The 9,778-nt window shown below is 42.0% G+C and overlaps 1 protein-coding gene across 1 annotated transcript; it reads left to right on the forward strand.

The window, feature by feature from the left end:
• Positions 1-5,592, forward strand: LOC116056598 (eosinophil peroxidase-like). The gene is made up of 13 exons (XM_035992920.1): positions 1-76; positions 401-488; positions 602-777; positions 872-1,004; positions 1,293-1,422; positions 1,640-1,846; positions 2,002-2,353; positions 2,460-2,620; positions 2,769-3,027; positions 3,663-3,833; positions 3,963-4,200; positions 4,380-4,579; positions 4,712-5,592. The coding sequence occupies exons 1-13, from the start codon at positions 16-18 to the stop codon at positions 5,176-5,178; spliced, it is 2,643 nt and encodes an 880-aa protein (XP_035848813.1). The 5' UTR covers positions 1-15; the 3' UTR covers positions 5,179-5,592.
• The last annotated feature ends 4,186 nt before the right edge of the window (positions 5,593-9,778 follow it).

Consider the following 9,778-nt stretch of genomic DNA (forward strand, 5'->3'; position numbering starts at 1 on the left):
ATCTATTTTGCAGAGATGAATCGGGTTCTGTGCCTGCTGGCCGCAGGTCTTTACCTGTGCTTACAGGTGGATGCTGGTGAGTACTACCTCTACCATCTTATAATAGCTTCATACAGCTGCAGATACATTTAATATTTGATTGATTGAAAACAATGTCACCCTGCCACAAGTTATTCTCTTACTTTTGTATTAAACTTCAGATTTCAGTCAAAATGTTTGTTATTATTACGTTTTGTTCTTCAGTTATAATGCAACAATAGGTATTTTGTAAAATGCTGTAGTAATTATGTGGTATGAATGAAACCTGAAAAATGATCATGTCAGAAATGCACTGACCAAAACCTCAGAATTAAGAATGAACCACAAAGTCAATTAAACCAAATGTGTTTTTTACTTTTAGAATCACATTTGAGCAGGAGTGACATTGAAAGGGCTGTGAGCGCTGCCATGGCCAATGTGGACTCAGTTTATGAGTACTCTAGAAGAGAGTGAGTGTACAAACCTGCTGAACTGCTGTATACATTCTTCAGTAATTGAAAAAAAGAGTATAACAAAAGTCTATAAAATGACTATTGAAGACATTCCGAATGAATTCATACAGGAGCCTTGATCGTGTGAGGAGGAATACAGCGAATCCTTCAGACATCCTGAGGTTGATGAAGCAGCCTGTTGGGCCAACCCGTACTGCTGTGCGTGCTGCTGACTATATGGATAATGCTGTTAAACTGATCAAGAGATCTTTGGAAAGACGTGAAAAACGCTCCATAAATGCCACAGGTGTGTATCTTTTTTCAGCTTCTCCGATCTTACCCTACAAACATTTGCAAATTGGTTACTGCAGAGTTGCTCATTCCTTGTCTCTGGTAATTAGATCTGATCTCTGACGATGATTTGAAGGTCATTGCTGATCTGACAGGCTGCTCTGCCCAAGTCCGTATCCCTTCCTGCAGGACAACTCCCAATTTGGACAAGTTTCGCACTGGAAGCAGCAACTGCAACAACAAGTGAGGCCACTGCAAAATAGTAACCTTTCATTACATTTCACAAATAAAGAAACTAAAAATAAGTGTGGACAACTGCACAGCTATGTTTCATTTAGTAATGATGTCCCTGATTTGGGGTTTGGCAAAAAACTTTTGCTGTCCCCCTTTTCCCTATCTTTCCGTTTGCTTCTTAAGAAAACAAAAAAAAATGCTAAAAGCCATGAAAGCAAACTTAAAGACAGAGATTAAGATTAACACAGTATAAAAAGGATTTATTATTTATTTATTTATTAAGTTTTTCTTTCCTAGAGAAAACAGCCGCTTAGGATCCTCCAACACACCTTTCGCCCGCTGGCTCCCTGCTGAGTACCAGGATACAATCTCTCTGCCTAAAGGCTGGGACTCTGAGCAAAAAGTCAACAGTTTTCTTCTTCCTTTGGTAATATATACTGTGTATATATATATATATATATATATATATATATATATATATATATATATATATATATATATTTGTCCTCCCGAGGAGGTGGAAAAAGACAGTAATACTGAACAAAGTATAGAACAGTAACATTTAATCACATCTGCATTAATGCTTAAGCTATTAGCTTGTGCCACTTTCACAAAGGTGCTCACTGTCTACATCCTGTCCACAGGTAAGGGAAGTGTCCAACAGAATTCTGAGCACAGCAAACGCTGATGTAGAGAGCGATCCACTCTACACTCTTCTGGTGACATTCTTCGGCCAGTGGACTGACCATGACCTTAGCCTTACTCCTCAGTCTCCTGCCATCCGCTCATTCAGTAATGGTATTAACTGTGACCAGGGCTGTGAACGCACAGAGCCCTGCTTTCCCATTCAGGTCAGTGTCATACATTACACAAGAAAAGATGTAAAAAACACACACACACACACACACACACACACACACACACACACACACACACACACACACACACACACACACACACACACACATATATGCTGGATGCTAATTGCTTTTTGTCATCTAAACAGTTTCCCAGAGACGACCCCCGCGTTGGGGAGCAGTGCATCCCCTTCTTCCGCTCAGCACCAGCTTGTGGTTCTGGAAACACAGGCTACATCTTTGGTGCAAGCAATGTCCGTCAGCAGATAAACTCTCTCACGGCTTACATTGATGCGGGTCAGGTGTACGGTGAAGAGGATATCAAAGCTCGCTTCCTACGCGACCTCACCTCAGATAAGGGTCTGTTGAGAGTCAACACACAGTTCACTGACAACGGCAAGGAGCTCCTGCCCTTCTCCAGCTCGACGACCAACGTATGTGCTACCCGGGCCCGCATTACTAATAACACAAATGCACAGGAGGTGCCCTGCTTTGTGGGTGGTGAGTGGCAGCAAAATGAATGTACAGACGTTCAAAGTGTTAGATTCATTCCAATCATCGTACAGGGCTGACAGCACTTTTTTCCTGATTTTATCTGACTTTTAAGGTGACGAACGCACCAATGAGAATATTGCTCTGACCTCTTTGCACACACTGTTTGTGCGTGAGCACAACCGTCTGGCACGTGCTCTGGCCAATCTCAATCCTCAGTGGGACGGAGAGAGACTCTACCAGGAAGCACGCAAGATCATGGGAGGATATATGCAGGTTAGAGAGGGACTTAGCTGCATGGATTCCAGAAATGTTGTATTGATAATTGGATGTTATGTTCTCACATGGTTTAATTCAACAATGAATAATAATATGTTATAATAATGGTTTAAAACAATAACGCAGTGTCTTCTCTGTCTTTCAGGTTATCACTTTCAGAGACTACTTACTTCACATTGTTGGTCCAGACTTCATTGCCAAGCAGCTGTCCACCTACCCTGGTTATGATAAAAACGTGGACCCTAGCATCTCCAATGTGTTCGCTACCGCTGCCTACCGATTTGCTCACCTGATGATTCAGCCATTCATGTTTCGCCTTGATGAGCAATACCAGGAACACCCTAAATTCCCCAGCCCATTGCTGCACAAATCCTTCTTCGCACCGTGGAGGGTCATCTTTGAAGGTATAGCCAAGATCTTTAACGTGTTATTCAGTACTTTTGATTTTGATATCTCAAACTGACTCTGATAAACTGCTTTACGGATTTATCTCAAACAGGACTACTGTAACACTCTATTTGCAAGATAATCCAAACAATTTTGAAATCCTTAAATTTGAATACATTACTTCGTACTGAAATCACTGCGTTGGCTCCCAGTACAATGCAGAATGACCTTCAAAATGATGCTTATAATCTATAAAGCGTTTAAAAGTTTAGCTCCTCAGTACATCTCTGACTTGCTCATGGATCACACACAACCCTAATCAGGCCTCTCAGATCATCAGGCAGAGGTCTCGAAGCTGTACCCAGAATTAGATCCAGGTCAGGTGAGAGCTGGGGGCCTTCAGTTACTGTGGTCCTGTTCTCTGGAACAAGCTGCCTGATGACCTCAGGTCCATCACAACTGTGTCCGCATGTAAAAGCAAACTTAAAACGTTACTATTCGCTCAGGCTTTTGGTAAATTACAGTGTGTGTCTGTGTGAATTTGTGTGGTCACACTAGTTTTTTTGTTTGTTGTTTTTTGTAGATTGCCATTATAAGTTCTTATTCAGAGAATGAATACAAATAATGAAAAATGATCCCTTGTGTTTTTCAGGTGGTTTGGACCCAATCATCAGGGGCCTGGTGGGTCATCAGGCCAAGCTGAACACGCAGAATCACATGATGACTAATGAGCTGAGGGACAGGCTGTTTAAATTTTTCGCTAAGTTGGCGATGGATCTGGCATCCCTCAACATGCAGAGAAGCAGAGACCATGGATTACCTGGTATTTATTTAATTGTTATACCTATGTATTCTTCATGTCAAGAATTAATTTTGCCAACACATCTTGCAGGCTTTACAGATCACACACTTAAAACATGGCTTCCTTTTTACCCTGTGTGTCCCTTTTTAGGCTACAACAAATGGCGTGGGTTCTGTGGGCTGTCACAGCCACAAAATCAGTCAGAGCTGGCAAATGTGCTCAACAACACCAATCTGGCCAAGAAACTGATGGATCTCTACGGAACACCTGACAACATCGATGTGTGGCTGGGAGGAGTGGCTGAGCCGTTTGTCCCAGGAGGAAGAGTAGGACCCTTGCTTGCATGCTTGATTTCCACTCAGTTCCAGAGAGTCCGCCAGGGAGACCGGTATGTGACATAACTGACACTTCTAAGGCAGGTTGACGCGCATCATAATGTTTTTGGTGACTGTTCGGCCATTTAAAATAATGGGTGTACTTCAAAACACGAGCGTGAGATGCTTTCAGTGCGTTTGGGCCTTCACATTCACTTTTCCATTAAAATGTAACCACACTGTCCAATTTCAGACTTTGGTGGGAGAACGAGGGAGTCTTTACTGAGGCCCAGAGGAGGTCCCTGAGAGAAACTTCACTTGCTCGCATCATCTGTGACAACACTGGTATCACTGATGTACCAGAGAAGCCCTTCCAGTATCGGCCCCGAGGGTCCGGTTACACCCAGTGCGAGAGCATCAGTGCCTTTGACCTGAGTCCATGGAGGGAGAATGGTCAGTTAATGTCCTGAAATCCTATCTGACACAGTTGACAAAAGACAATCAATGCCAACATTATTATATTTTGATGTTATATTTGGGACGGTCCTGTTGCTATAATTGTACTCATGTTTTATTTTCATACAGGACCCAGTGGTCCAAATGGTCTGAGTGGTCCCCCTGGACCACCTGGACCTCCAGGACCTCCTGGACCTCCTGGACCTCCTGGCACCGTGGAAAAAGTTGCCTTCTCTGTGAGACTGGGCAACAACTACCCCGAAACCGGCGTGCCCATGATCTTCCGAGAGGTCATCTACAATGGACAGAACAGCTATGACATCAGGACAGGGTATTTTACGTGTGAGTATCCAGGTGTTTATGAGTTCCAGTTCCACGGGATCATCTTCAACAACGCTGGCAGTGTGGATCTGATGCGTAACGGAGAGCGGATTCTGCACTCATTCACCACCCAGCAGAGCGGTTACATCACAGCCAGTGGCAGCACGTACATTAAGCTCGAGAAGGGAGACAGCGTCTATCTGGTGGCCAACCATGGTGGCAACGGTCTGACCCGTGACAGCTTCTTCTCAGGGCATCTACTGTTCACTGAGTAGGAGACTGTTCTTTATACAGCTGTTGAACCATAATATCCTCTTAATACTGTGAAAATAATCTGTTTTAGTCAGTTATTTAAGTCTAATAAGCACTCCTTAAATGCTACCAAAAGGATGAGATAATTCCACTTTCCACTTAACATTTGCAGTTCTCTGCATTGCACTAGGATTAAAGGTGCTCTAAATTATTCTGATTTTACCTTTTCTCAGGTTTAAGTTAAGCAGAGCTATGCTGAGAGTTTGATGAAGTCACCAGTCTCTACTAACATGAATCATAAATGTGGAAAAGTTCTAAAGCAATTGAAGACATGCTAACATCTTAAAATAGACATTTTTGTATAGTGGAGCTTGCTGACAGAAAAACACAATGTTTAAAGACGTGGCATTAATACTGTGACAACTACCTGACTTTATATGTGATATTTTTCTTAATTTTCTTTTGAATTAACATGTTGAATTTTACAGCTTATCCAATTTGTTTGGAACACCCTTTTGTTTTTCCTAAATTTAAGTGTAAGTACTTTAAGTTTGACATTAAAAAAGATTGTTCTACATATCAACCACTGCCTCTGAATGATATTTATGGTGACAAAACTTCAGAACATGATACCACGTTTGCTTGCAGACCCAGAAAACCACAGTTAATGATGTTCTTAACCAGACCAGTAGATGGCACTGACATACAAGCTTTTAGGAAAGCAGGCTGGTTTTGGATGAATTACAGTTCTTAAGTTGAACTGTTGATTTGTAGGTGTAGTTTATACTGGCATAATGTAAAAAAATCTAAATAAATCATAAACAGATACAATGATAAAGTGAGTTTAGGCCTGCAGGTTTCTCCTGCAGTATATCTGTACTGCTGCAAGCCAGAATGCAATATAAGGTATATGTGGGAGTGAATTCGTACTCCCTTATATTTGAAGAACCAACATAACAGAACAAATGTGTTCACCTGTACCAGTCAATTATAAGTTTCATAGTTCAATGCAAACTATTGACTCATTGTGATGTCTGAGAGTTATTTCAGCACAACTTTTGATGTGCACTTACATCACCAGCAAATAACTAATAAATTCATTGTGATTGTTTAAAAGCACCTGTAACACGCTTGCTTAGATTTGGGCTAGTTTCAACAACCTTAGTATGCATGTTGGCTCACTGGCACGTGAGAAGACAAAGTTCTTTATGTGAAATGTAATGTAATATATAACATATTTAAGAAGCTCTGCTTTTGTCTGACAAATGTCTGACCACTTAGCAGCAGTATTTTTAGTGTTCTTTTAAGTCCATGTGGGCTGACCATAATAATTAACATAAGTAACTGTTACACTTAAATAAAGAGTACTCGACAATGTCTGCGGGGAAGGTGAAAGGTTGAGTGTAATTCAAAAGATAAACTATATTGTCATTGTCCAACCAATTCACAAGAAGATCAAAAAATGTCATATTTCAACAACTGATGAAAAAGCACTGCAGGCTGTAATAGTGGAGGCTGCCAGGAATATGGTGATATTCATACCTAACTTTTGAACTTTCTACAGGCCTATTTATTTTCGACCATATTCTAAGCGTCCTGCTTTATATTATTCTAGAATAGATCACAATAGATTTTCTTTTCTTTAAAGAAATTATTTAACTCCAAATCACAACAGGCCCTTTATAGAGATGAATCTAAATATTTGGAGCAGATCAGATTATGTTTTTGCTATTAACAAATGAGGCTAACGGTGGTCACTCCGCTTTAATTGCGGATGCCGACACTCCCCAGGGGGATCTGCATCCTTGCCTAAATCCTAAATAAGTAAACAAAAAAACGAGCGCAATATATGGCGATCGATTGAAGACGTGGTGGGTCGCATTAGCTCTGGTGTTTTCTACACAGTGGAGAGGAGGGACGGAAACCAGCTGCTGCGTCTCCACACACACACACACACACACACACACACACACACACACACACACACACACACACACACACACACACCACGCCCCTCCTGACCTCCGTGGACACAGTGCCATCCACACAGAGTGGCTCTGGGTGTCCCATGGGAGCAGGGGAATGCTGGAGTGGACGAGCGGCACACGATACCCCATTGTTTGGTTTAGCAGTCACTGATTCCCCCCCCCTCCCGATCCCTCCCTCACCTCCTCCCTAAAACACACGGGCTGGCCGTCTCAGCGGGTTAAATTGATTAGAAAGACGTTGGTGGTTTGACTAATCCCCCGTTTTCGCCCTGACTCTCCGCTTCACCAATTTAGAAAAGCCACATTTAGACAGCCCGGTCCTGCGGGTTGTGATGATTATCACGGCCGAGCCTGTCGCACCTGTGGGGCTGAAGCGGGCGAGACGAGTCGGTCCGCAGCTTCGAAAATCCACAGCTTTCTATTGACTTGATCTGTTTCTCTGTTAACATGTACACATTTCGGCCAACTTGAGTTTCACAATACTAAAATTGATAGATGAATAAATAAATAAATTATACATAACATAAAGCGTAATAACAAGCTAAAAAGGATAGGTGAAGTTTGTGAGATATTTACTGGAATAGAGAATTTTAAACGATACACTCTCCATTAAAGCCGTAGGCTAATAACTGTGATTATAGGGTCTTTTTGTTTCCTTCTGTAATAACAACAGTTTATACATAGCCTAAATGTTATATGATTGGACAAATGTGCACAGCTGATTTAACAAAACGTTCTCATGTGATGACACCAGAAACTTGTTTGAGCATATGACATACATAGGCTATGTCAACTAAAAATGTGTTTGATGACTTAGATGATATCTGATAAGCTACGCCACCTCCCACCATTTACTATATAGCTCAACCTATGCTGAGTGTTTACCATCCTACACAAGTAAAGTGCAGTAAATTCAAGTTTTAAATTAATATGTTCTCTTTGGGTTACTTTTAGTTTGCAGAGAAATCATTAGAAACTTTGATGTCCTGCACATATTAAACCATTCTGGGTCGACCACCTGAGTTTTTGAGCAAGGCACTGACAGCAGATCCTGTGTCTGCACTGGCTGCAACGTTCATGTTCTGCTTCTCTTTAATTAGACAGTCAAAGACCCAATAAGTCCATTCAAGCAACCTACTTCATAGAGCGCATCTCTCTGCATTTCAGTGGAGGAATTTTATTAAAGTGTGTCATCATATACAGATTTTTCATGGTTAAGCAGAGCTGTCAATCATGTCAGAGGAAGTGTGTGAGGGACACGGCGAAAGGGCGGAGACTCGGCAGCAGGATTCCCCAAGACTGCTCTCATAATTGGGGGAACATCTGACTTTGTCCCGCGCTGGCAGATGGTGGGGTGAGGCGGGATCCAAGGGGGGAGATTTACATCCATTGTCCAGGCGCACAAACTCCACACAGAGACAATAGTAGGCTATCGGTAAGGGGCAAAGAACCAGGGATGGAAAAAAAATCTTTTCAACGCCACGATGAACAGAACAAGAAATAAATGTTTAGCCTGCAAAAAAAAAAAAAAAAAAAAAAAGGTTGGGCCTAAACACAAAACACAGATCAATTTCGAAACCGAGAATTATCTATTGAAACAATTATATGATTAATGTAAAATGTACGAATTACTACTACAATAATAAATTGTGCTTGGGCTTGTATAGCTGTACTTTTCAGGTTTATTACAGCTCACAGAGCCTTTGCAATGATCCCAATCAGCAGCTGAAGAAACTTCGTAAGACCGTATGCAAAATGAATAGGCCACGCATTAGGTAGGCCTATATTCTAACTTGCCAAATAACACATGAGGTATAGCCTCTTTTTATCTGCGTGGTTTCTAACTGATTTCATGAGCACTTTGGCTTTGATAAGACAGTCTGTTGTATTGATTAAGAACTCATTTCGGGCCCTGTCAGGCAGCGGTCCAAACGCCAATCAGAGCGCAGCCCTGTCCGCTGCTGGCGGAGATTGATGGACCAACCAGACGGCCATTGTTGCGGCTGACACTGATGCGATGCCTCCTCAGCGGAATCACTGCGTTCAAAGGAGCAGACGGTCGAGCTGCTGAATACGCGCCTGTCGAGAGCGCACTTGTGTTAGATTTTGACTTGAATGAATAGACCAAACAGGATTTGCTGTAGGCCTACATACTATTCAGGGCAGTGTGTAGGCCTACAGGAGAATTTAAACCCACATTTTAACACGTGGCTTTTATTAAACACTCAGAGATGAACACATGTAAATATAAAACATGTGCGCTTTTTTATTTGTCCACAATTTTGAGGTTGAATAATATGAATAATTGTAAAGCCCCTCGCCCACGCACGCACAAAGGGGACCTTTCGTTTGTCACACTACAAATAGTCCTATGCTATTTCCAAGTCAAAGATGCCATAGTTTCTGCTTTAAAATGTGTAACAATTGTGTGTTTTCCCCTTATCACCCCCCTGGTTCAACGTAATGTGTGGAAAGTTTGCTGCAAGAGTTAGTGGTTGGATGCTGAATCTGGCAGAAGTCCAAACAACGGATGCACTTTACACCAATGAGAGCATCCATTTCAACAATCGGTCCCCCATATGGCACTAAGGCCCCTCCTCCACGCTCTATCCCGGCAGAGGGTCTCATTCATGCT

This window comes from Sander lucioperca, chromosome 2 (assembly GCF_008315115.2).
Source record: "Sander lucioperca isolate FBNREF2018 chromosome 2, SLUC_FBN_1.2, whole genome shotgun sequence".
NCBI classification, from domain to species: Eukaryota; Metazoa; Chordata; class Actinopteri; order Perciformes; family Percidae; genus Sander; species Sander lucioperca.

What these genes read in the sequence shown, in the direction of transcription:
- LOC116056598 (XM_035992920.1), top strand. Translation starts at nt 16, where the DNA reads ATGAATCGGGTTCTGTGCCTGCTGGCCGCAGGTCTTTACCTGTGCTTA. An exon ending in AGCAGCAACTGCAACAACAA is followed by an intron (nt 1,005 to 1,292) that starts GTGAGGCCACTG and finishes TTTCTTTCCTAG; the next exon opens with AGAAAACAGCCGCTTAGGAT. An exon ending in TCATGGGAGGATATATGCAG is followed by an intron (nt 2,621 to 2,768) that starts GTTAGAGAGGGA and finishes TCTGTCTTTCAG; the next exon opens with GTTATCACTTTCAGAGACTA.